General features: G+C 42.8%; 2 protein-coding genes across 3 annotated transcripts; both read right to left on the reverse strand.

Annotated features, from left to right (window-relative positions):
* Positions 1–1,377: 1,377 nt before the first annotated feature.
* Positions 1,378–6,115, reverse strand: PDCD2 (programmed cell death 2). The gene is made up of 6 exons (XM_085055430.1): positions 5,770–6,115; positions 5,435–5,686; positions 4,910–5,086; positions 3,775–3,890; positions 2,455–2,571; positions 1,378–1,796 (listed from the first exon to the last, which is right to left on the reverse strand). The coding sequence occupies exons 1-6, from the start codon at positions 6,068–6,070 to the stop codon at positions 1,632–1,634; spliced, it is 1,128 nt and encodes a 375-aa protein (XP_084911556.1). The 5' UTR covers positions 6,071–6,115; the 3' UTR covers positions 1,378–1,631.
* Positions 6,116–6,306: 191 nt separating this feature from the next.
* Positions 6,307–25,640, reverse strand: GNPAT (glyceronephosphate O-acyltransferase). Of its 2 annotated transcripts, none has more exons than XM_085055429.1 (16): positions 25,389–25,640; positions 21,826–22,014; positions 19,628–19,804; positions 19,152–19,281; positions 16,815–16,942; positions 16,279–16,354; positions 15,543–15,694; positions 15,327–15,457; positions 14,423–14,646; positions 11,980–12,225; positions 11,487–11,566; positions 9,617–9,757; positions 8,600–8,699; positions 8,413–8,506; positions 7,266–7,327; positions 6,307–6,964 (listed from the first exon to the last, which is right to left on the reverse strand). In XM_085055429.1, exons 1-16 carry the CDS (start codon positions 25,623–25,625, stop codon positions 6,921–6,923), a joined length of 2,211 nt encoding a protein of 736 aa, XP_084911555.1. In that variant the 5' UTR covers positions 25,626–25,640; the 3' UTR covers positions 6,307–6,920. The 2 variants fall into 2 exon arrangements, with proteins under 2 accessions (XP_084911555.1, XP_084911554.1); XM_085055428.1 differs by having other exon boundaries at positions 21,826–22,017.
* Between the last annotated feature and the right edge of the window lie 2,097 nt (positions 25,641–27,737).

Raw genomic sequence — 27,737 nt, forward strand, 5'->3', positions numbered from 1 at the left:
TTACCCATTATTTCAAACAGCTTTTATCTGAAACAGGCCTAAATGTAAACAATGGTCTCATTACTAAGTTGGTGTTTCATTCCAGACAAAATGAAGTTCTGGCTGGCTTTGATACTGCTCCATTTGCAAATCCTGAGTGACCTTAATCTTCAGTCTTCTCTCTATGCCAGTGTTTCTCCAGGCATTTTAATAACTGGTTTCATGGATCTTACCAGAAGGATGCTGGTATTACATTTATTAATGTAGCTGTGCAGGATAAGTTCAAGATACTCAAACAGTGGATTGCCTTCAGTGCTGCACCACTCTGTGCTGTGAGCTCACGAATATTCCTGAGAGCTCTTGACTATAACTGTATGACTGTCCATGCTTCTGCAGGACCTGAACTATTACCAACTTAAGGGCTAAATTCTTCAACTCTTCAGAAAGCTTGGAGCCCTAAGAAACCATGGAATGGTTTTAAATAAAATCAGTCGAGCTGTACTACAGTGACTTAAGCCACTGTTTGCTGTTTCATGACACATACCAGGGCTTAAAACAACCTTGCTAGAAATTAAGTTCTGTGATAAAAAAAACACTGACAGGTACTGCATTCTCTGCCTGCTCATTTGAGTATTTTCAACATCTAAATGATTTCAAAAACCCCCCAGTGGGCCTAGGACTTTCATAAAATCCCTTTCAGAGTCACAGGTAAGCAGCCATTAATTGTGGAGCAGCATGAACAAATATGTAACTGAAGTTAATTCTGTACTGAAACACATAAAAAAGACTTTCCTGCAAAATACAGCTAATAGCCATAGGAGTAGTTAAGCAACTACCACAGTAAACTCAGCATTATGGTTTGACTTTCCTCTTGTCTCACGTATATGGCAGTCATAGAGCAAAAGAATCCCTGCAGAGGACACTTATTTTTAAACTTCACCAATGATGGCAGACTTCAGCATGAAAATCTGCTACAGGCACTATGTAACAAGACAAATGTGTTCTGGTAGGGCTGACTTTGTTTAAACTGCTTCTGTACCAGGTAACTGAGTTAAACTATTTCTGCAGGGAGCTAATACTTTTAAGTCAGATAAAACCCTTCATTTTTGTGCATTCTATTTCCAATAACCACTCAGTCAGGAACATGTAACAAACTCCCAAGCTAGATTCAGTGTACCTGTTGAGAAAGGGAAGTGGATTTAAGCTCCACAGCAGAAAGCTATGCAGCTTTGTCTTAGCTGACTCCTGTACAGCTCTGAACCTAAGCACTTAAGTGAGTTTACAGTAGTTTGCTTTTCTCTAAATGAATTTTTGAGTAGCCCAACAAAAATCCTGACAGGCTACACTCTTTAAGTTTTTGAAGTTCCATTACTAACAAAAGATAATTTCACCAATCCGTAAGTTTTTAATCTTTATTTAACTTTAAGAAATGAAATTTGAAATTAAGCTCTCTGAACAAATGCATCTGGCTTCATTACTAGGTGAAGGTAAAAGCTCCTTTGGAGCACAAGAGAGGCTGTCAGGGTCTAGTGACAGCAGATTTAGCACTGTTACAAGATCCACAGTTATCAGTGACTTTAGTTCAACTATCTGTTTGCATAGTGCAGAGATGCAGTGAAACAAATCAAGTATTCCATTTGGATGGCTCAACTTCATGAAGTACAGCCCATGGAATAGTCCTGTTTCCATATGAACTCTTCCAGGTATTCGTTTCCCCCACCGCAGTTGTCAGCACAAGTGTACACCACCAGTGTTCCCCAGTCAATGCTCTCTCCAAGGCTGTCAACCTGAAGGTGGTTCAGGAGTTGTGGCATAATCTTCAAGGAAAAGAAAAAAGGTTTAGAGGCAGGCCACAGCCTTCTCCCCTTTGCCCCGCTTCTCTTCCTGAAGAGCAGTACTGCATTTGGTGTAGAGAATTTATGTCCTCTTACACCATAATCCCAAATGAAGCTGCTATGTATACAGCAACTCAAATATGGAAATCAATGTAAGTTTTATTTGACCTTATAAGCCTTGCCCGATCTGTGAGCCTCCCACCATTTGAAGTTCACTTACTAACTATGTTTTGCCTTTGCATGACATAAGTGTGTTCACCATACACCTCTAGCATTCAAAATTCTACAGCTGAATACTTCCAGCCAAACTTACAATTCACACCATGAGGTCTTTTTTTTTTTTTGTTTGGTTTTTTTTTTAATATACAATACTGGACTTCTGTTACTTAGGAGATGGTTCCATATTCACAAGTGCACCATTTTATGGATAGTGCAAATTACCTGATGGAAACTTACCTTTGATATGTGAAATTTTTGTGGGGAAAAGCACTTAGAAGAGTAAATAAAGGCTCTTTACTACCATTTAGCGTAGTTTGTAGGAACTTCAATCTTCTTGTTCAAATTACAAGCCAACACCTATACAATTAGATCCTGAGCCTGAAATACATTACCTGTATTATTTCTAAATTAGTTAACATACCTGGAATTCAAATATCCTTTTGGCACCACATACACAATTTGGGATATCTTTTTCTTCAGGCCTGTTTTCACCTGACACCCAGAGTGGACCTTCGCCTCCTCTGCAGTATCTAATAATCTGAAATACAGCAGAAGTGTAAGTTCTCATTACTATTTCCATCTTGGTATAACATTCGTATTTAGTGACACAGACAAAGCTGTAGATGGAGCAGAAAAAGGTCAGTTACATGAAGTAATAACCATGGCAAAATACCATTTGCAAATGTAGTATTCTAAATAAGACAGGTTACTTATATCTGTTTTCTCACTCAACTATGTGAATCATGCAAGTATTCATGTCGCATTTTTTCAGTGATCCAGGGATAAATTGCCGTGATTTGTATTCCCCTAATTAACGGACCCGGAAATGCAAGGTTGTGTGTGTTACAGTCTTGAGACAGAAAGAGCAGCTGGATAATTAGCACAGACCCACACACAGTCAGGAATGCAGTCCAGACCTTTCTGTTTGCAGTTTTGCATTTAAGTACAAGCAGACTATCCTATTGTTGAAGAAGGTATTTTCAGACATATTCTGTTTTTCTGTTACTAGCTCAGTCATTACAGAGGTGGTCAGAGAGAATGAGGCACATATCTAAAGCAAAGAAGGGAACAGACTTAAAATCTCCTACTTTCTGGGTGTGTACCTTAACCCCTCAGCTACCAGGTATAACATGGAGAGAATTTCTTCTTCACCACTTTCACGGATTTAGGCCTGTATCTCCTCTGAATGAAACCAGGGACCGTGGTTTTGTTTGACTATGTAGCTTTTTAGCCTTTTGCAGTAACAAGAAATAGCATTGTGGGAGATTTGTTTTAAACAGTGGAAATTTTAAAGCCATCACTAATGTCTTCAACCTTAAAAAAAGCCAATCCCCAGTGTAGCTGGTGACAATGACAGAGCTCTTCTCTGCAGTTTTCCTTCTGCTGAGGAGGACAGCCAACAGGGCCACAGGCTGGGGAACAGTGCAGTGGCTCCCCATGTCCTTTGGTTAGAACCACACCACAGGATGGCAGGTCCTTCCCACACTGTAGGGGCTTCAGCACCCTCATGCCATCTCATCCTGACCAACTGCCATTTAAGATTGATGAGCAGGTGCTAAACTCTTACTACGGCACGAATTAGGTTCAGCACATAAGGAAGATGAGGGTGTATTGGTTAGGTGTGTGCAGGATGAGGAGGCATCCCCATTTCTAACCAGGTACAAAAGGCAGTGAAATGTTGCAGGTGCAGCAGGATGCTGTGCCAGAACTACTAAGTTCTAAGGCTGCCCCATCTTCTGACCTGCTCTGGTTCAGCAGCTACTTGTTTTTTAAACATTCGGAAGATCTTATCTTCTTCATTCTCATGTTTTGCCATTGCTTCCAATGTCTCTTCATCTAAGGACTGAAATGCTTCATCTAAGCAAGAAAAAAGAACAACAAAAGTTACAGGCTAATACAAGACAGTAAAAAATTAAAAATATTAGCATATGTAAATTCACTTTGCTTTATAAACCATTCCTGGTATAGATCTCGCTAAGATTTTTTTCTTTTCATGGCATGTTAAATTCAGTCACACACAGGTCCATTTACTAGTTTTAGTTGCATTTTAAACATAGGTATCAGTACTAGAATACTGGAAAGGGAAGGAGTTAATCTACCAGAGTTTATGGGTCCCAGCAGGTATCACTGAGACTACAGAACCTTCAGGATATGACATTTGAAAAAGGCCACATGTGCTGCGCATATGCCAGACTTCAGTTTTTAGCACTGAAGAGTGTATCTGTTACTCTCCAACATCTACGTCAACTGGAGGCACTAAACATTCTTGAGAGAGCTTTGGATCACAGCAAGGGACAACCAGGAACCTTCCCTGGCACCACCACAAACTCTCCACCCTGGGTGTGTTCAAAGCCAGTTTGGTCACTGCAAACCCATGAATTTAGGGGGAGCAGGGAGGAAGGAATCTACACTTCAATTGTTTAATTCAAAGTCAATTAAATACCCTCAAACTAGTTTTCTTCTAGCACACTCAAAGAAATTCTATTTTCTATATTACGACAAATTGAAATAAGTCAAGCCAGGACAATCTAATAATCTCCTGATTCCAACAGCATCCAGCAGCAGATGCTCAGGGTCCTGTCATCACTTGAGTTGTTCCTTACCGGCTGGAAGCACACAGGGACACAGTGTAACTGAGCTATCTGCAGCAACAGCTGATCAACAGCTCCTGGGGTCGGAGCTTAGTCAGTCTCTCCTGTAAAAGCAACTTATATTGCAGGATGTCTACAACAAACTTGCATCACAAGTGACTACGGATTTAGCCTTTTCTCACCAGTAGTTTACAATGAATACTTCGAAATCACAGTATTTTATATTTTAAAGATGTGATACCAGGCATCGCTGGGAAGAATTACAGGCAGCATTTTATTTCTGACCTGCAATGCCTGCAGCTCCAAGTTCCTCTTGTTCTTTCACATCCTTTGATGTATCTACAGCTCCTTGTTCATCATCAGTGCTGTCAGCAGGAAATTCTGGTTCCTCAGGTTCTATCAAAATTTCATATTCTGGAAAAAGGAATTCATTATGCTCTGGAATTGCATCCGCCGAGTCATCTAGACAACAGAAGACAGATACCACTTCACAATGTCATCTCGTATTTCGCGTCCTTCTCCACAAAAGCTACACAGCAGAAACACTGCATGAGCAAGAACGATTTACATCACTGCTAGACCTGACCAGAAGGTAAGAAACACTGCTACATTAAGGACAGTAGAAAACCGCAACGCGCTTCATATTGCTTCGAACCTCTGTAAATTCAAGGGATGTGGAAGGCAGACCAAACGGTGCCAGCAGCAGCATTTAAGAACTCAAAGCCCGCATCTCGGCGCAGTTTTAACCACAGGCTGGCACATGTTTCGGGTTCCCCCCGTTTAAGAGATCCCCGATGGCCGCAGACCCACCTCCGGCGGCGAGCTGCCCGCAGGAGCGGCGGTGTCCGCGCCGCCAGTCCAGCGCCTGGTGCTCGGGCCCGCAGTAGGCGGCGCGGCGGCAGCGGCCGCAGCAGCGCGGCCCCAGGCAGCCGCAGACGCGGCACAGCGCGGCGCCGCTGCCCAGCCGCCGCGGGGGAGCGGGGAGCGGGCCCGGGGGCGGCTCCTCGGGGGGCGGCTCCTCGGGGTACGTGTCGTTCCGCCGCGGCAGCTGGTTCCGGAACACTGCGGGCGAGACGCGCCGGTCAGCGGGGCGGCGGCCGGCGGCCCTCGCCTCGTCCCTCCCTCCCTCCGTCCCCGCGCCTCACCGCGGAAAGGGCCGCTCGGGCCCGCCGGGTGGTAGCAGGCGGGGCCGCGGCAGGCGAACACGAAGAGGGTGCGGTGGAAGGCGTCGGGGCGGCCGGGCAGCGGCGCGTACAGCTGGAGCAGGAAGGCGCAGGGCTGCCGGCAGTTGCCGCAGCGCAGGGCGGCGGGGCCCGGCAGCCCGGCCTCGCCCAGCCACGCCGGCCGGCCCCCCACCTTGCTGGGGAAGCAGGAGCTGCGCAGCCGCCAGGCACCGCCCGGACCCTCCGCGGCCGCCGCGAAACCCAGCTCCACGCCGGGAGCCATGCTGCTCCCCGGGGCCGCCGGGCAGCGAGAGGGGAGGCGCTGCGCAGAGCCCGCCCGGCCCCGCTCCGCCCGCAGCGCTCCCGGCTCAGCCCCGCCCTGCCCCGGCTGCACTCGTGTAACCCGGCTGCAGGGGCAGCACTGCGAAAAATAAAGGCCTTGGAACACACGGGCAGAGCGCTGCCGGCTGAAGGGACACCGCAGGCAGCGGGGAGAGGGGGTAAGAGATGACAGACACGTTAACGACGCTGCTTTAATTCAATGTTTAAATATAACATTCATTAAGTAATTAAAATAATGCCAAGCTGCCTTTAAAAAAAAATCCAAACAAAATAAACCCAAACAAAAATATATCAAAACCCAACACATTTACCAGTTTTCGTTATTGCCCAAGGTTTGATTTGTGCTCTTCACTCATAAGGGCCTTGCCTTGCATTTAGCCAGCAACATTTTTCTAAATATTAATTTTAATAGCAAGTCTTTTAATTCCCTGTTACATTTTTACATCCATGAAATATTTGAAACCAATCATATTCCTTGTTACAAGTCTAGAAAAATGTATTTAGGTAGCCATTACTGTGCACATCTCTTTAAATATTTATTAAAAAAAAGACAATGTTTAATTTGTTTTAAAAAACAAAACACGGTGAGGATGCACATACACCTCTAAACCCCTCAGCAGCAATTCCTAAGTGGTAATGGAGAGCTGTCCAGCTGAAGAAACACTTCTGAGCCTCCCATGCTTGCAGGCTGGGCAAGAGGGGAACCTTGCCTGCTCCCATCCCTGCTCCAGCGGGGCAGTGGTCCAAGTTCTCAGCAGGAGCTTACATCCACTCACAGCATCAAGGACCATTTAGAGTCGTGCAGCCACAGGTTTCTGTACAGGTATCCGAGCATCTAACAAAAAATCCAACACTAAATACTTCAGATCAACATGCTGTAAACACCACACCATTAAACTACTTCTTTCTTTATTGCCCTTGGTCACTGGGTTGCACAGTATGTGAAATAAAGAAGGGAGACTCAAAGCTGTAGCTAATGACACCAGAAAAAAAAATTTAAAAAATATTACTAAGATTTTTATACAGTTAAATCTATGGAACTACTAAGGAAAAAGCACTACATCTAACATATGTGCATTGTCCAAAGTAATTTATAACTTGAGGAGCTCTATTCAAATTAATTAGAGAACACTTACCAAACATGTCCAGGATTTTACTAACAGCCTCTTGATTTACATTGTAAGTGAATCCATTGGACCTACAATTAGAAAAAAAGTTTATTCAATGAATATTTCTTATTCCAGTCATTTTCACACCAATAACCTGAATTAAAACATTTTCATAATTACATAATGTTTTTTCATCCTACCAGCATACGTATTAAATTTAAGGACATGTAAGATTTCTACTCAGGAACAGTCACAGCTTCTTTGTCCTTCTCTTGTTCACAGTCCCCATGTCTCCCTCTTCCCTAAATTTTAACTGGGGACATAACATATCCCCAGGAAAATAACATATCTGCTTGTTTTCAGTCATATTTTTCAAGGCTCTCTCTTTGAAACACAAACAAATCTTCATCTGATGTCAAATTCCGCCACACTCAATTTATTCCTCTTACTTGAAAGGGGAATTTAGCTATAGACCTCTATCTTAACCTATTCATTTCATGAACAGAGGTATAACAAAATGGCTCAGGTCATCAGCTGCCAACTATGCTCTGTGAAACACTCAAGACACTGCAGGGACTTGTATTGGGGACTTCTATGGTCATACTTTTAAATACACTAAGAAGCACCACAACACAAATTTATTTGATAACAGAGTAATGCATAATACAACAGGTGGGTTTTAATCTTAGGCCTATAAACCATGAACTGTGTTGAAAGACTTTATTTAATGATTAAGCTTTCAGTTAAATTGGTTTGAGATTAATTCAGTGCTGAACTCCCCCTGCTGAACTAGCAGCATTCCTGATTATTGCTTACATTGCCTGACAAGGCTTACTGTAACACACAGAAGAATTCTTCTATTACAAATAAGCAGTGCAGTTCTTTCTGCTTATCAGAGCCTTGGGAGGAAAGTTGAAAACCAGAAGGTAAAGAGAGTCAGAAGCAGCCTCCTAGTGAGTTAATGAATTTTGTTGCTAGGTCCCACAGGAGACTTTCCACTATGAAGGTGTGCCACTCCACTGCTATGTCATGTACAGGAAGGAACTACTAGGTCTTCTCCACAGCTACAGTAAATCCAGTAAGGGTTCTGCTTCATACTAGGAGCTCAGACATTAAGAATTTCCACTAAGACTACACACTGATTTCTATACACCAAAAATCTAACGTTACTTACATTTTCTTCCTCTTCACTGCACCTAGTTGCACAAGAGCTGATAAGGCATTTTTCTGCATGTCAGAAGACAGTGCTTCATAACATTGAGTACTCCCTATGGAGAAAGCAGAAACACAATTAAAATTTTTATAATTTTCAATTCACAGGCTACTCTTGTAAAATCATATTACATAACAGCCGTACACACCCTTCTCGAGAAGTTGAAAAACAAAGTTGCGGACTCCAGGTATAAACTGCTTCTCTGTAAATGCTTCTTTCATTTCCTTTGAAAGGTATCTGAAAATTAACTAAGATTTTAAAGAAAATGAGCATTGCTTTCATTTTGAACGTCAGCTTATAATGAATTACAGAGATGAGTCATTGTAAGTAAATAATTCTATTCCACCTTGAAAAGCATAGGAGAGAAACACAAAAGGTATCATTGCATAGGGCACCTGAAAGTTTTATTACTGTTTCACAGGTATGAGAATCCCAATATTAAAATAAGGCCCAATATTTCTATAAAAGCTACCATAGACATTAGTTTTACATTCTTGTTCCTACAATCAAAAACAGTTTAATTTTTTAAAGCAATACCTGTTCTAAAGATGAGAAAACATGGGCAAATCAGTAGAGTTCCACCCACTTCACACATCAGATTACTAACTAGATTCCACTGTGTTAAACATCTACAGTCTCACCAATCCTATGCTGATTTACCTGAGATTTTACCCTTCTGGGTTTGTATACATTGCTTACTACAGGAATGTAAATGTTAAATCTTATTAAAACCTTGGAAAAACCAAAATAATTTAAAGAGATATGGATGCAATTAATGACTATCATAAAAGCTATCATAGGAGATGCAAACTCATTTCCACACCTGGCAGGACGGCCCACATAAAATGAATGAAGCAAGAGCTCCTCATAAAAAAGAACAATGAACCTGGTAGCAGCACACTCCCTAAGAATCTTATAAACCCACAGTGAGCCATCACATTACATGGTAGTTACTGCTTTAGTAAATTGGACAAGTCTGAGCCAAAAGCTAAAATTGGGATCCTGGGGGAGGGTGGTGTATAAGATTTATTACTGCTGTTCCTTAACTCTTGCATTTTGCAGCCATGAAGACAGTCACTATTTACATGGCAGAAGTATTACAGCTCTCTTATTTTCCCTACAAAACACAGGAAAATAAAAGATCATTTTCTGAAGGACAACATACCTGATAACCTTCCACAAAAGGTCTGAACATAGCTGTCAAGAAAGACACTGTACCACTTCCTTTGTCAGTAGGGTAAATCTCCTGTTGACTTGTTTGAATGGCATCACATTTTGTGAGTAGAAAACATCCTTCCTCAAAATCCTGGGCAAGAGATGCATAATGAAATTCTAACATTTAAAGGAAGTACAGCTACTATTTCCCACAAAATCAACAACAGAAACCACAACAGGGCACCACTTCCATTTCTGAACTCAGTTCTCAAGAGACTTGAGCCAAAACTTTTCCTGTCTCCCAGATATACCCTTAGAAAAAAGGCAATGGGAACATGTTCTTAAACACAGCAATACCTCAAGGTACAACAGGCCTTGGCACAAAAAAAGTGGCCATGGCTACTATTGCAACAGCCAGCCTCAGGATTTAGTCAAAACAGGGTCAGGTGGTCCAGTTTAGGGTTTTTTTCTGTGGGTGTTTTTTATGTATTTACCTATTTTTAAAGTAAGGGTTTGCCTTTATTTCATGTCCCCTGTTTGCAATAAATGATAATACAGTTCACTGAACTGTTCTCCACCAAAGAGACAACAAAATGGCCAAAAAGTTACAAATTATTGAAATGTCAATGACAAAACCATTTTACTGCCAACATGGGCAAAAAGGGGACATATTACACAAGGGGATGGGACACAGATATGACAGACACATGAATGAATAAAGGGGTGGGGGAGTAAAAGATCCCTTGACATCACAACAACTCTTTCACCCAACTCCAGTAAAGTCAGCCACAGCCAAGCCACCTTCCTGCTCCCTGCTGCATTCCGAGATTTCAAAAAAGCTGCAAGAGGCAACAATTGCTAACAAATAAAACTTAATGTAACAGTGCCAATCAGCCTTTAAAAAAGGCCTGATTCTCTTCTATATAAAAATCTATGTGATTTTAATATATTTGCAAGTATTGAATATTCTTATGAAAATTATATTTCTCTCTCTTTTTAATGCAGGAAAGATCACAACCATCACCATCATATATTGGGCCTTAGCATTGGTAAAAGTCACATGTAATCAGTTTAAAATCCAAATATAAAACTACACATACCAATTTATATTGGGTATGATGTTGAACCAGTTTTTTTAGTGATCAACTTGTTCTCACCTGCATTTCTAGCTGGCTGGACCAGAGCCAGCTCTGACCCAGCAGGTCTGTGTACAAACTGACAGAGCAAGTCCTGCAGAGAGCCAAGTGCTGCCTGCAGTTTTCCCAGCTTGCCCATATCCAGCTGTGCTAGGGGTGCATGCAGGCATACTGAGTCCTGGAATGAGGCAGTATGCAGGAAAAATACTGGCTTTGTCTGACTTATGGGTGCATGGGGCAGGAGGTAAAATGAGGGGAAACTCTTTTCAAGCAAAAGGGATGCAATTAAAGCTTCCATAAGACTCTAAGAGGGAAATTATTATCCCATTGGGAAAGCTCTTCAAAAACCTTCACAGGCTGCATCCCTGACAGCATTTACACTTCATTTAAAATATTGTTTTAACATATATTTTCAGATCTGTGCTGGAAGGCTGGTAGCTTTATGTAAAAAAAGCCAAACTTGTGCTACAGTTCATTTTAATAGCTCAGAATTGGGCAATTTCAGGAGTTTTAGATTTTTTTACTGGAAAAGGGAAAAATTTGCATATGTAACCTCGTGGATTCAGACAACATTTTTCAACTGTCTAAATGACCCCCTATTAAGTTCTCCCTCCCACTTACAGATCAAAGTGATACCACTGTAGGTGTTTATCACAAAGAACTTGTTTGGCAGAGCCCTGGAGTAAGATGCTATATTAGCTGGTTGCATTACCATCAGTATTTTTGCACAAAATATGTTTTTACCTTCAATGAAATGCCAGGAAAGAAGATGAACTCGTCAGAAAAAACATCTCTCAAGAAGCTGAAGCAGCTATAGACTTCCTCTAAAAATATGGTAAATGCAAGTGAAAAGCCATTTACTCGTTATCTGAGAGAGTATCTACTTCAAGTGAAATATGGACTTGACATTAAAAGCATACATACAATGGCAGAAACCACAACAGAGCAGCAAGTACTCAAAGTACTTGATTCAACTGTTAACAAAAGGAAAGAGCAGAGGCTTGTAGCTTCTCAGAACATGCATTAAATGCCACAAGCAAATCCTACAGAAGGATCAAAGGGTAAACAAACAAAAAAACGACAAGCAAAATATCCCCATGCCCTCCCAACACATCCACCCTATCCCAAGTGTAACAGTCTCAGACAGCTCCCGCTAGCAGTCACAGGAACCTCGTGCTCCTCTCCCCTCTGACAGCACAAGGAGCAAAGCCAGCAGATTCCCAGAGCCCCATCGTACCTTTTCTGCAGCTGGGTGTCATCTGCAAGGCAACTGCCACCAGGGCCGGGCGCACAAAGACATTCAGCAGCTGGTTCCTGTACGTGGAGCACATGAGCACGGCCAGCGCGTGCCTGAAGACCATTTCCCCTACAGCTCCATCTTCCACTGCCTTGTCATTCAGCACCACGTGGCCATCGACAAGGCGAGCAATGTTGGAATGCAGGGTGAGGCCAGACAGGACTGCTTTTTTGGCACACAGGTTATCTAGCAGGAGAAGGCAACACTCAGGAAGTTGCAAAAGGGAGCATAACTCTGTTGAAACAGCCTCACTCAAATGGACTAGTATTTCAGTCATTACACAGTAATTATATTATTAAACATTCAGGTAGAGAGATGTTCCAAAATAATCCATACCAGGAATTGGCAAACTAGACATAGTATGACACGGAGAGAACAAATTTCCAACATTCTATAACCAAAACACTTTGAATTCTTCCACTTACTAACAATTATAAATACTTCCTTTCTGTCTGGAACAAGTATTCTGACCCTCCAAATATGAAAAGGATAGATCTGTTTGATGGATACGTTCATTAGTAAGGAAATGGAGACTGTATTTCTGCATAAGCATTTCTGACACTACAAGTTTTGAACCAGAGGTACAGGTCTTTATAAATTTTTTCACCAACTCTCATACACAAGCAAGGCCTCATCCCAAACAAAATTAATAAAAATTCTAACATAAATATTATTATATAACATACCTACTCAATGAGAAACATGCCCTGGTTAAATGGGAATCAGTTTTACAAGCAAGCAATAAAAACTTCATATTGAACACTAAAATACACTTTAAATGTTCACAGCACCACAAGCATATCAAATCAATATAGCCTCTGACAGAAAAAAAACCACCACACTTTTCCTTTAACACAGATTGCATGTAGAATCTCCTTGCATCTTATTTACTCCTTCAGCCTACTTTGTTCCAGTTTTGCTAAAGCTCCCAAGTTTCTCAGTGCAATAGGAAGCAGAAGTCTGAGCAAGTAATTTTATAGTTCCTGTTTTGAAAAAAAATTTCTAACAGCCAAGCAAATGTTCTGCCTGTAACAATCAACCAGCATGACAAAGGCAGAAACCACCTGCTGTTGGGAGACAGAAGAATGGACAGGGTACATGTAGTTGCTGGCATCATCAAACTGGCCTTTAAAATGCATTTATTCTTTCACATCCAAACCAAAACAACAAACCCAGTTTCTATGCAACTGATGCCTCAAGCACAGCCAGCACACTCCAACAAAATCTGCTCAGCTGTTGCCATTCCTCCATTTAATTTCCATGCCTCTTTGCTATTCCCTGACTATATCACAACTCTACTAAAGCAAATTCTTACTCACTGTTGCTAAGAAAATAAACAAAATAAATAAGCAAACCTGAATGTGGTACGTTTTTCAGTTTACCCTGTAGTAAGATTCTAAATGCTATTTTGAAAATTACCATGAAATTCTTGCTTTTCCCAGTCTAGCAGAAGCAGACCTTGTCTGCATTCCCTGTAGTGCTGATCCCTGAAAGAAGTGGTTTTCTTCCAGAAGTGACAGCTCTGTTATACCAGCAGCCTACTCCTATTTCTTTATTGTAGTAGTGAGAGGGATCCTTGATTATACACAGGACTATGAAAGCAAAGATCCTTGATTTAAGTCTACCTACAGTGGAAAGGTAAATGTACTTGCATTACACAATATTTTTCTTTGCTAGCTTTACCACTTACATCCTAAGGCTCTAAAATTAAATGCCTGTGTCACTCTGGGTCATAGAGAGAAGTTTAAAACAGGAAGTTTGAAAGAACAGTCAACCTTGCAGCAGCTAATACATACATTATACATATATATATATATAAAAGAGTGTGTGTATAATTATATTAATAAAACCACCAAAGAAGCCTTCTCTCCAAAAGTCATCATTGTTTCTGGAGATAAAGTGAAATTTAAAAATAAACAGATAACTGAATAGTTTTGATTTCCTCCCACCCATTTTTTTCTGCTAGTTCTTTGCAACAGTAACAACTTATACTACAGTCAGTACCAAGCAGGAAATTCAGCCTTACACGAAGTTAACTGGTGCAGATCAGGCAACTGCCTGTGCCTTACACAAAGTTCAGAAAGAAAGACGCTAAACAAACATCAGTACTTTAATAAAGTACCTTACAATTTCCCTCTCTTGCCACAATTCATGATCCAACAGTAAAATATCTGTTCTGTTTCCACCTAACTGTTTTTTGAAGTATTATTTTCAACAGGTTAAGTCAAAACCTGTCAGGTTTCAGCACAATTTTTGTATATCCTAAAATCCATTTACAACTCTAAGAATTCTGTAAAGCTGTCACCATACACTGCTTACACAGAAATATCTTTTATCCTTCATAAGCAACAAGAGGAACAGAAATAACACTTCCTCTGCATACCAGGCCATTCAATGAATCCTCCAAAAGTCTGTGTTAAGCCTTTAAGCCACAGGGTCTTTTCTATTAGAAGTTCAAATTCCATGGCTGGCAAATTCTGCAGCAGGACAGCAGCAACTAGCACCCATGGGCTCAAAACCATGTTTTCTATTTGCAGGAGCTCCATTTTATAAGCTACGTCAGTGACAAATTCTTGGATATCCTCCGATGGCTTTTGGGGAAGATGCCTGAAAAAAACAATGCAATTTAAGGTAAAGTGCTCAAAAAGTGGAATGTAAATCACACCCCTCTTCATTTGTTCCCTATTGCTCCCAGATCCATAACTTTACAGCACCTAATATCTCAAGGGTGATTCTATGTGCAATGTAAAACAGAAGCATAGAGCAAAACATCAGTAGCTTCATGACAGTACCTGAAGCACAGACCTCTGTATTCATGCTATCTTCAAACAAAATTCAAAAGCAGAATGTTTCACATAAAAAAATTGAAAAAGCCATGCAATCCAGTCACAGCTACAGCTCCCTGACACATGATCACTTAAAACTTTGCAGGAATAAGGCAAGAAGTGAGAGAAAGGTGAAAATTTTAAGTGGCAAAAGACTACACGCTCAAAAAACAGAGACCACATCCTCAGAAAACAGAGCTTTGCCTGGTTCGTACATCATCATCAAATTTTAAAATGGCATCTCCTCAACACAGGGCAAAGGTATGCAAGTGACAATCCATTTCAGAAACACCCATAAGCACAATAAGCCTCTGCTCAAACAAAACAGGTTCAGCAGTCTGAACAGTCAGATGGGGAGAGGCGAGAAAGATGAACACAAAGTACAAGAAAACATTTTAGTTCACATAGGTGTAGACTAAACACAAGTTTTTCCTGCACATACACCATGGAAAGATGTGGTACCTGGGAACCAAATTGTAGGGGCACCGATTGATCCTCCCAGATGCCAAGGCTCTAAGGGATACTGGCTGGCCAACGTAGATATGTATGGTACCAAAATTGTCACTGAGGATTCTTCTGGCTTTTAACAACCCCTATGAAAATGGGAAGAGGAAAACTTAAATTCTGGTGCTACAGGATGTGTATACATCCACTTCTGTTCTTAAGGAATTTACATACAGATGTAGATTCTTTGGGCTTTGGGACTCCTAGGAGTTCATATGCATAGAGAGATTCTTCTAAGATCCTCTCATAGCTGATGCTGATGGGAACAAGGTATGTATCAAAGACTTCACGTTTAAAAAAGGGCTCCATCACAATGCTGAGAAGACCTGCCAATTAGAAAAAAAAAAAGTGAATCACCTGTCTTTTTTTAAAGAAGGAAAAGCAACTGCAAATTAACTTTGAAAAGGATATCTTTCCATTTTAGAAACTGCTAAAAGGTGCACACTGTGCCTGTTCTCTCTCCAAGCAAGCAGAAGCAAAAGACATTGCCCAGGCTTTAAAACAGAGAGTAAATGGAAACAATGCTCTTGGACAGTTATTTGTGCTCTCTTCAGCAGCACTGCTCTGTGCATCTTTCTTCTAAAGATTCCCAATCACATTTACAGTTAGAATCACAGTATCTCTCTGCTGGCCAGGGGATGCCTATTGTCTAGGAAGAAAAGGGTGAAGAGTTATTGAATTTAGTACACAATGGAGCAAAGGGAGCAAAAGAAGTAGAGTGCAAGTGACATGTATTGCTGTTCTTTGTATGGCCTTGGAACCCAGCCATAGTGTTTTCCAGTATTCTGTTAGACTTCCCCATTTTCCCTCTACTTGAACATCCCTTTCTATCCAAAGAACTTACAAAGCACAAAGCCACTAATGAAAATACTGGTAATGTTAAAAAGTTCCAAATCTTCAATAAACATACCAAATTTTGGAGTCAGAGTCTTGGCAGTGCGGCTTCTAGTCCCTTCAAGGAAAAATTCAATTGGGGCATAGCCACTCTTCAAAAGTAAAACAAACAAACAAAAAGCTAGTCAGAAAAACACTTCTTCTTTATTTATTGCCCACAAATAGTTTTAAGTTTTTTAAATGCAAGTAAATTGGTTTTTTAATGGAAGACACACATATCTAACTTCAGTCATCTGTAAGCCTATATTCATCCATTGTATTTGCCACATATAGATTAATTAATGAGAATATTGTGTCTGTCATGAGCTATGGGCACACAATCCAAAGTAACTGATGAGCAGTAATTTGTTTATCACTTACTGCTGAACTGTATAATAATACCAGAGTGCACACATGGTCTTCACCTTCAGCAAATCTGAGGTAAAAAGCTTTTGATCAGATCACCGTGAAGACTTTCAATCACACAGCCATAACGTCCTGCATATTTCACATTAATTGTTCCAACACAGCATTTCTTAAGCATCCATTTTTAGAGTTCAATGAGTTATTTACCCTTAACATCGTTTTTACATATTCAGCAAACACTGCCCAGTAGAGTCTGTTCCCACCAAAGGAACGTCGCATAAAAAAGGCACCTGCCCTTCGTAGCAGCTCACCAACTATCTTCATTCCTAGGAAATCTGAAAAACAAAGAAAAACAAAACCACACACACAAAATTTATTGATTAATATCAGCCAGCAGAATCAACCACGTTCTCTAGCACACTGACTACCAGAACACAGAGGATCTCTTTCAAGGATTCCATTGTTGCCAATACACTTATTTGCTTTCAGATTGTCTAGCAAGACTCATATAGACAAGAATGGCATATTATAATATGCTTTCATTTATTTTTTTTTAAGCTGCATTCACTTAGAACAATTTATTTTCATCATTTAGATGGCCAGAGTTCAGCCACAATAAAGACTATGTTTCTCAAGTACATTGTCTTATTCATCTTTAGAAAAAAGCAGTTACTACTGAACATGTCCCTGAAGACACAGAAATTACCTGCCCAATTAAACTATATTAGACCATCTATGATCCTGACTCATCACTTTCAGTGATGTACATCAAACCAGCTAAAATTATTTTATTGCTTTTTAGTTTTAAGAAATGATAGACAACGCTTAACTGGTCAAAAGCAGGAAACAACACTTAATGTTAACAAATTCCTTATGAAAGAATTTAAAACAAGTTTACACATCAGCTGGCAATATGCCGCTCTTGCTACCTCAATCCATGAAACACTGGAGAACAGATATTCACCCAGTAAAATAAATTCACATTTCTAATTGCAACGCTGACAATGACTGCCTTGAAGATGTCACAGGTGTCAGAAACATAATCCCAGAACCAGCTAGATTCTTGCTAATGTACTGTATGAGAATGTACTAGAGTTACTGGCAGCAGTTTACCTTCCTGTACCTAATCCCCACAAATCTGTCTCTATGCTTGAAGCCAAGAGATAACTAACAAAGCAAAGGCACTCACCACCTACAGTAGGAGAGTCTCTCCACCCAGCACAAGTGCTGCTTTCAGAGTTTGTAAACCACATCTTTTGAACCTCTAACATGATATGCAGAATATACAATTACAACTATGGAGAACTGTATTTTCTCCAGAGGAATTTAAACTAACACACGTATGCAGGCAGCATCAAGCTACAAGCCCCTAATTCTTCAGGAGAACTTTGACCGTGAAGCACCCAGAACACTCAAAAAATGTTAATCACTACAAAAAAATCCTTATAAACTAAACTAATAGTAAGATACTATTTTGATACTTAAGATACTTAAGATACTATTTTGAGGTACAAAAATACTCTCAAAAATACCCAAAAGTACTCTACTCCAAGTCAGCAAAGGATTACACCAATACCTATTATAGCATGTGAGCAGATTCTGAATAATACATGACAGGCAAACTGCAATAGCTTGATCAAGGCAGCTGTGAAACACCAACTTGTGAATCCACCAGAATCTAACCTGCATTACCCAGACGCAAACTCAAAGACCAGGGAAATCTCATCTTCCATAGCAAGCACATTCTCATAGTTTCTATTAGTCTTCCAAAACTAGTCTTGACTGGAAAAGCAGACTACAGTAAAGCAGTAGGTTCCAAGATCTGCGCTAGCTTACCTGTGCCAGTGCTGCACCAGACCTGAGGTGGTTTTCTGCCTGCTTAGAAGACCTGTTTGATACCTGAGACTTCCAAGATCAGGTTTCTAAGTTAACTGCTGACAGCGTCCAGATTTTAAAAAAGCACTTTAACTCAGAAGACATTTACTGTTCAAGCCCTCAAGAATTCCCACAAACATACTGGCTTCATCTGCTTTACAACTATGTCCAAAATCCTGACCTCTGATGTGAACTATTGCTTGCCAGCCAGCTCTGCTCACAGCATTTCACATAACAGAGTTCTGCCAGTGCTTCAGAGGAATCAGTCACATCAGAAACAAGCTTCAGGTGGCTGGCACTTCGTATCTGGCTACTATGACTGCACTTAAAACTGTACAAAGTATCACTAAAGTTCTGCAGCAGCTCCTGAGAAAGTTTTTGTCTGTTCCCAGGCCATAAAACCAAACAGAAGTCATCTTCACAACCCTTATCTTTGCCCCAGCCTCGGGTCTACAGATGGGGTACTTCAGGTTGAACTTGCTATGAAAAAAACTCACCTCTGATTGGACTCAAGACCAATGAGCTTTCAGACATTGTAAGCACCTCCAACCAAGGAGGCTTTAACAAGACAGATTTGAAACAAGTTAAACACAACTACTTACAGTTGCAGCTATCAGAGAATACTACCAATTCTCTAAATCCTGAAAACATTGTTAAAAACATACTTGCCTATTCCTGCAGCAATGACAGGCAAGGCCAAGTCATATGTGTACAGTAAATAAGACAGCATCAGAAAGTCTATGTAGCTTCGGTGGCTGGGCAGCAGCACAACGGGATGCTCCTGAATGGCATGTTGCAACTGAAAAAGAACAGTGCAAACAATATTGTCCCAATATTTACTCACTGTTGAAATTTGCAAATACACACCTTCACCCAGTGTGAGGCAAACAAAACCCCATTTGCTTGAGGGTGGTTTCTCTGTCCACACACTCGATACCTCTTTCAGCATGGAACCCACAGGAAATACTTATGTATCATCTGTCTTTCCTCCCACATTTACAAAGAAATGCACTAATAAATAAAAGTGTGTGCAGTTATTTTCTTTTCAAAGGGCATTTTTCATATTTGTTACTTGAAGATTAGAGTTCTTGATCAAGTGACTGGTATGAAAATATTATAACTTTTTCCCTCCCACCAGTACTCACTCTCTGCATTCCTTCTTCATTCACACAAACTCTCTGAAAAAGCTGTTTAAATATTTTGCTCAGAGTAAAGGCAAAAAATCTGACAGCTCCTAGTTGCATACGGTGGCCCATCTCATCCAGGATTTCCATGGCTTCTTCTTGAATAATATCAGGTGATTCTCCCATCTCTTTTGCTAACTAAAAAGAAACAAAACAGCAGTGAGAAGTTGTTCCAATCTCCTTGCCCATGCACACCATTCTAATGTGCCACAGCTACTACAGGAGAATTACTGCAATAGTCCACAAGATTTTATGTGCTAGGCATAGATCTAATCATACAGAATCTGTTTGGTGCCAGCCAACAAAACAAAGCCAAGTTAAAGCTGATCAAAAATCAAAATGAGCTTAGATATCAGTGGTGAGGGGGAGGGTGTGCAACAATCCTCGCCCCAAACACCATCCCAATGTTTTAACTTGTAGCATATTCAGAGGAGATTTAAATTCAAAGAATATTTCCTATATTATCAGTCTGAAGAAGGCTCTGTGTGGTTTTCTTTGAATAGTAAAATGAAGCCTATGTTTGTAGAGACAGTCAAAGTGTAAATATTTTAAGTGCATTTGGGTTAGAGTTTATAAAGAACCTCAGCACTATCATACTTCAGTTTCTTTCTAATGTATTACTTTGGCTGAATTGCATACAAAGCACTGTCTCTACCAACTGTGCATATCAATGATCTTTCTTCTGTTGCCATGAACATTCCCTTTTAAAGTTTCTTAAAATAGGATTAAATAATGGCCATCCCTCCCATTTGGTACTTTGAATCTAGAATTATTGAATGGAAATTTAATCCTTTTACTGTTCCTGTAATGGAATAAGGAACATTACTTTTACTCAACACAGAGGAGAAAAAAAAAATGAATGGCAGAAGAAAAACCCTCCAAAAAAGCATGGCTCTGTTTGGAAGCCAGTGCTGCTTACTAATTATTTGCATTTTATGACATATGAGAAAATCTGTCTCCTCCAATCTACCTCCACACACACTACTATCATATCTACTGGTTCAATTGTGTTTTCATAAATGCATTATCCATCATTCTAAGTATTTCCACATGTAGTTTAAGTTGATTATTTTAGCTGCTTAAAGAAGCCCAAAACTGCTTCCACGTAAACCTGAGAAAATCAATCTTGTTTAGAAAGCTAAAAATTTCTTCTTGTTATTCACTAGGGAGAGGTTCCGTTCTCATTCACCAGCAAAAGGCTTCTCATACAGTTCACCTTGTGTGATTTAAGTGCAAATCCACTATGGAACTAAGCACTTCCCAAAATTAGAAATCAAAAAGCCAGACCAGTCACACATAGCAAGCTAAAACAAACAAATGACCTTGATTTCACATCCTGAACTTTAGTAACCTCAACAATTTGGCACAAGCACAAATTCTAGTGCGCCTGTGTAAAGCTGTGTAAACTTTGCCCAGGCAGGAGGGACCCTAATGGTAGACTGCTGGGCACATTGCCCAAGGCACTCTCAGTTAGATGCTTCCAGTAATCTCTAGTGCAAAGTTGGTAACTAGGCTGCAATGTCAGGTCTGCTAATTCCCTTCAACCACTTGATGCTAGCCCAGAAAATATACATCAGAATAATTTTCCATCAAAAAAGCAGCACTTCAGAAGAAAACATCATACAAACATCCTTTCACTTTTAAGTGAATTTTTTAGTGTACCTAGAGTTCAAAGATTTTTTTTGGCTTTCATACTACTTAGCAACCCATAATGGCAACAGGAGTGCTTTGAAGAACATCATTTACTTTGTCACATTATAACATATTTTGATATATCAGAGGTAACACTAACCATTAAAAGAAACAAATAGAAAAAATTTACAGTAGCTAGTCACTCAGGACTAAGCAAAACATCTCATGCATTTCTATTTGCTTGGAACTTTTTTCATAAATACTGAAATTATTTACTCTGTTAACTAACTGGATAATGATGAAGTGCTGTGTATGCAAAATCAAAACGCTGTTTGATGAACCTGACAGTTTTAGTGGCAACTCAATTTTTTTTTCCTGCCAAAAGAGAGTTATTTATTTACTAGACCATATTCCAAACTACAGTTATAATTTTAACGAAGTCAGCAATAATCTCTTTTTCCCTGCTGCCACACAAAGCTTGGCTGTGTTCAATCCACCTCATCTTAAAGCTCAGTGTCCAGACTCACCTGCTTGATAACATACTGAACTTGCTCTGACTGGAGAACAGCACTTTTGATAGCGTTTGGCTTGCAAGGTGACAGTCCCTTGTAGATCACCGGCGTGTAACATTTCATTGCGTATCTCAAGTCACTGGACAACCGTCTTTCCTCCAAGATATCCTCAAACTCATCTCTTTTCTTTGATGTGAGCTCTTTCTGCTAGGAACATACAAATGAAGAATGAGACACTGTCTCAAACTATTTGCTAATCTGCTTGGCCACAGCACCAAAATAATGATATGCAATACTTCTGCAACATTTGGGGTTTCTTTTTAGCTTTCAATAATGTCTGCATTCCACACTCTGTGACTGCAGGAACCAATACTACCTGCTTGGAAGCCTGTTACAGAAAGAAACTAAAAAGAAAAATAAACAAGCAAATAAAAAATTCAAAACCAAAACAAAACACCAAAAAACCCCACCCTAATCCCTTCCAACTGCAAAGATCCCCAAATCAGCCTTTGCCACATTACTTAATTCCATGCAACAGGAAGAAGTTGAGAGCACACATGGGCTTTTAAAGCTGAAGTGCCTTGCCTCCAGCCTCTCTGTGATTAATAGGTATTAACTAAAAGACCTTTGATTCCAACTCTCACAGCTTTATTAAGACAATGCCATGATTGACATTATAAAAACGCAATCATCTACACACAAAAAATAATCCCTGCTACTTAAAGTTGCATCTGGGGCCTGGGTGAGTTGTGGCTTTCACTAGGCTTGGATGCAAGGTACACAAAACATTACTAGGCAGGAAAAAATTTAAAAAACCCACCTCACTGCCAGCCACGTGAAATGCAACATGGTGCACACATAGGTAAAAAGAGACTACAGCCTCTGAGTAACAAATACCACTGCTAAGGAGGAAAAAACCACAGGACATCAAGAACTAATTGTGGACTCATCCCACTGCAGAAAAATCAGAGTCAAAACTCTTCCCTTGGAGCCAGTAGACCCCTGCACTGGAGAGAGATGTCTCCTATTATCTCCTATATCACTACAGTGTGAATGAATGACCCCTCAGTCTTTCCAAGACTGAAACTGTATTTCTCTCAACTTCAAAACTGCAGCAATAGCCACCAGATAAGTAAGACAACTGGAGTAAGCCTCTATGAAACAAAAGTATAAAAGTATTAATTATGACCAAGTTCACTTATTAGAAGATGCTAAAAATAAAAATGCTTATGTTTTCCTCCATAGTACCTCTTGAAGCATAGCACTGGCAGCCTTTTCATTCATTCCGCCTCCTCTTTCTATATATGAGCTGTGCAGAACCAATCTGATAATGAAGGATGAAACATGTTTCACGGGCTCTTACAGTGAACTTTTCTAGTGCTGGGTGAAAAGCTTGGCCAGCAAGCACATGGGAACACCAGGAACAGATAAGCAAAATGCCCAGCAGTGGCAGCTGGGTTTTCAACCTTGGAAGAGAGTGTCAGGTTTCGCTGCCAGCCGACCACAGCCATATCAGCAACACTATCAGAGCTGCTGACATTTAGTAGAGAGCAAACCTTTAGCTCCTGTCCATTCATCAACACAAGGTAACTTGGTAGAACAAAACAAAAAACCTCAAATCAGGAATCTCTCCACTTAAGAATGACAAAAAAACCTTCAAAGCTTCACCTGTATCAAAAGTTAATTGTGTTTTATTGGAAGACATAAATCCTGCTATAATGTTTGACCGTCTCAATTTCTTTTACCAACACAGGACAGGCAAATTTGGAGACCATCTTTCTACTACAATTGCATTTTGTAGATAGTATAACTTTGCTTTCTGCAACTGCAGTTTGGAGAATTACTGCACAGTAATTGCAGAACAAGCTCTCCAGGGACTTTCAAAACAATCCTATACTGGTATTAAACCAAGACCTCTATTAATGTAAAACTTTTGGGGTTTTTTTTTCCCTGTATGGTTTAGTATTACAGCTTTCAATCATTCTTCTTCCACAGCTTTCAACTGGTTGGTATTTTGCAAGAGCTGAGTAAGCTAAGATCTGTTAAGATGACTGGAAATAGTTTCTATTAGCCATCTGTTGCTGTTGACACCTTATATCAACCCCCTTGATTAAAAATAAAACAGAAATAAATACCTTATGCTCTGTAATGGCAAAAAAGACAGCTCAGAATAGTAGCAGAAAATATTATCTGGCTCTAAAGTGTACACCTACTCTGATCAGTATGTGACAAGGCATTCTCAGAAAATCTAAGCAACATTTCTGTCAGTTACAAAAGTTCAAATCCTGCAATGTGCAACTACATGAAACCCAGACAAAGAAACCCAGCACTCAGCATGGGCATCATGAGCCACATCAGCAGTAACCATGCTGCGACAGCTGCTCCCCAATGCAACTCCGGTGAGCAGAGCTTTGCAAAGGCCATGGCCCATTGAAAAATCACCTCTCTGCCTCTGCTCCTCATCTGATGTTTGCAGACTTGATGTGCAACTCATTGCTCTCCATGGCAATAGTTATTTTCACATCCTGTTCTGGAGGAGCACTGAGGGAGCCAAACCACACACTTTACCAACCACTAAAGATCTGTAACTGTGCTTTTACACATTACAGCCAAGCCACTGTTCCAGTTTCAATTGCCAGCTGGTAGAGAACACACTTAGAAAACACACTGCTGGAAACCTGGACATCAGAAAATTCAGTGATGTGCACTGTTACTGGGACAGCAGTGAAGTATAAAAGCAGAACAGCAGCAGGAGCCTGGAACTCCTCTGCTTCCATACAACTAGGATATGCAATGTAACAATGGTGCTGGTGATGCCCTTGGGGTACCAGCATACAGACAAGACACAGTAGAGAAGTTGAGGAATCTCTGCAGAAACAAGGTTTTTCCCTCTCTCTCTAGTCCCATCCTCCAAATGCTTGCAGAAGGGTAGGGTTTAGCACCCCACACCCAAACCTCATTGTCTGAGGCTAGCAGAGGAGCTGCAGAGAACAAACAAGGTCAATAAAGTAATTTTCACTACGTAACAACGGGAAAACCCGCTTCGGCCACTCCATCCGCACGACCATCCGGCAGCGCAGCTCCCCGCCGCTGGCAGGACAGGTTTGTGCGGGGCTGAAGCCCTGCGGAGCGCCCGGGCACCTGCCGCCCCAGCGAGCCGCGCCGGGACACTGCCTCCCTAACAAGAGCCACTTCCCACGTCCCCGAGCCCGGCGAGCCTTCCCAGCAGCTCCGGGGGCAGCCGCGGCGCTGGGATCGGGAGCTCCGGCTGTCGCGACTGACACGACAGGCAGTGAGGGAGCCGCCGGGGCGGAGAGGGGGCGCGGGAAGGTGACCTGCCGAGGGCAAGCGTTCGGCCCCCGCTGGGGCCCGCGGGAGGCCTCGTCCCTCCCTCCGCAGCGCGGTCCCCGCTTCCCTGCGGACCCAAACCGGGGCAAAGCGGCGGAGGGGGAGATTGCGCCAAACGCCGTCATTCCGCCCCAGAGCGAGCGGCACCGCCACGGCGCGGGGGTAGGTGAGGTGAGGTGAGGTGAGCAGCCCCCTCCCGCAGCACCGCTCCCGCCGCCGCTGCCGCCTACCGAGTACATGGGCGCCCCTCGCCGCGCCCGCCCGGGCGCCGCCGCCGCCGCCGTCGCCATGGTCCTGCGAGCTCCGCCGCGCCGCCCCGCGCCCCGCTCGCCCGCCCTACCCCGCCGCGGTGCCCTGCCTCCCGCCGCCGCCTCCCGCGGCGCCCATGGCCCCGCGCCGCCCCGGCCCGGCTGCCTGGTGCGGTGCGGCGGCGGAGGGCGGGGGCACCGCGCCATGGGCGGCGCCATCTCGGGCGCGACGGGAGCCGCCGGGGGTCAGACGCCGGTCCGCCCGTCCGCCGCGGCAGCCATGGGGCCGCGGGAGCCGCGCCGCCGGCTGGAGGCGGTGCTCGGCGCCCTCTACGACCTGGGTGGGTGCGCGGGGCCGGGCCGGGCGCTGTGCCGGCACCGCCGTGCTCGCTGGGGGCAGGGGAACGGAGGGGGGCCGGGCGTGGGCGCTCTGGAGCGGAGCGGCGGCGGCGCGGAGCTGACCCGCGGCATGTGCTCGGCACAGGTGAGGAGCCCGGCGGCGCTCGGCGCGCTGCGGAGGATGGCGAAGCGAGAGCAGTGCCGGCGGCGGACGAGGAAGAGGAGCAGGAGGAGGAGAGACCCGGGCCGCAGGCGGCGGCGGGCGGGCGGCGCGGGGCCCGCGATTTCTTCGGCGAGTTGCGGGCCGAGCTGAGCGCCGCCGCCGCCGCTGCCCCGGCGCCCCCCGCCGCCTCGCCCGCCGTGGAGGTCGTGGTGTTCCGCGGGAGGAAGAGGAAGGAGCGGCACATCCCCTCGGCGGCGGCCGCCGGCGAAGCACAGGTAGGGCGGGGCGGTGCGGGATGCCCGCTGTCCCCAGCTGCCCTCCCCGAAGGGTGCTCCCCTGCACACGGCGCCAGCCCCCTGCCCTGCCCTGCCCAGGTTTGTCCCTCTGCTGACACAGCTTCCTGGAAATCCGGGAGCCTTTGGGCATCCGCGGGCTCTGCTCGATGGCATCCAGTCCTGCTGATTGCCAGTGGGGCTGCTGCATGCAGCAGCGGTGTGGGCAGGACTTGAACACTACTTTTTTCAATTTCAGAAGGTCTCTAGATAAGAACCCCGTATTTGAAATGGGTGTATTCCAGCAGAATAAACTGATTTGCTGACAGGCCTGAGGATGTGGCAAGAAGTGAATGACATGGAAAGTAAAGCTTCTTGGTTACTTCAGTGCCCAGGAGTTCTGTGTGCTGCTCTGCTCCTGTCAGTAGGTGTGGATGTGAGGTGCCAAAACTTGCTTCTCTTCTCTAGCATCACAGCAGCACTGGTCATTGGCAAGCAGCATTTGTCTTGGAGGATCAGCGTTGGATAGTCAGTGTGGGGAGGCATGACAGCATTAGATCTCAGTCCTCTGGTTTGGTTTGTTGCTGCTAAGCGACCTTGCACTACCAAAAACTGTAGCTGAGTTGCTTCAACAGGGAGGCCTGGATGGGTTTGGCTGAAAGCTTAGCAGGGGGGTTGATTGTCTCCAGACTTTACAGCTTCTCTGGTTGTTTTCCTTGAGCTGTCTTTATGGCCAGGACATCAGAAGCCCTCTTCTGTAATAAGCTCTGATGGGCAAGCATATGGCTGACTTGAATTCAGATGGACTTACTGATACCTAGGGTTTGATTGTTTGGAATTCAGAACTCCAAGAGACTGGCCAAACAGTTGGTTGAATCCATAAACTTTTGTGCTTTTTCCAGCATGTTTTATTCTAAAAATTTTCTCAAGTTTTTTACAGCTTAATTGGTTCTCCCTGAAAAGACTGGTGTTAGGCTTGTTAGCAAAAAGCTTTAAAGATAACCAGGTTTATTTATGGTTGAAATGGCAGTTCCATATAGAATCCTTTGCAGAGCTGAGAGAAATTTGGCTGTGGTGGATGCAGAGGGAAGCCCTGGTGTAACCCTCGGGCCTGAACCTGTGGCTCATTGTACCCTGAGGTCCTGGAGAGTGAAAAGGAAGTGCATGAAATGCATTTCAGTTCAGCTTTAATACTTATGTAGTATTCCTGCTTCCTCTGAGTGGATTGTACCCTCGGGAGCAAACAGGAAGGTGAGCAAATTATGCTCTTGACAGATGGTATTTTGCCTGCCCACATCAGCATGCTTGGGAGTGGGCAGAGCTTCCACACAGAGAGGTGGTTGAATATATCTTCCCTGTCTGAAATCAGAAAGCAGACAGTCTAAAATAACCCTGGGAGGTTTGTACTGCTCCACAGTGTCCCATGTGGGACACTCCTGTAACAAGCAAGCGTGGAGCTCTCTCCCTGGGGAATTTTGCACTTCTTTTTCTTCCTAGGATAGTCTGTTCCCCCTGGAGACTACTTCTCCAGACTGAGAACTGCTGATGACAGGTCTC

Source organism: Lichenostomus cassidix, chromosome 3 (assembly GCF_008360975.1).
Source record: "Lichenostomus cassidix isolate B80296 chromosome 3, HeHo_3.0, whole genome shotgun sequence".
Taxonomy (NCBI): Eukaryota; Metazoa; Chordata; class Aves; order Passeriformes; family Meliphagidae; genus Lichenostomus; species Lichenostomus cassidix.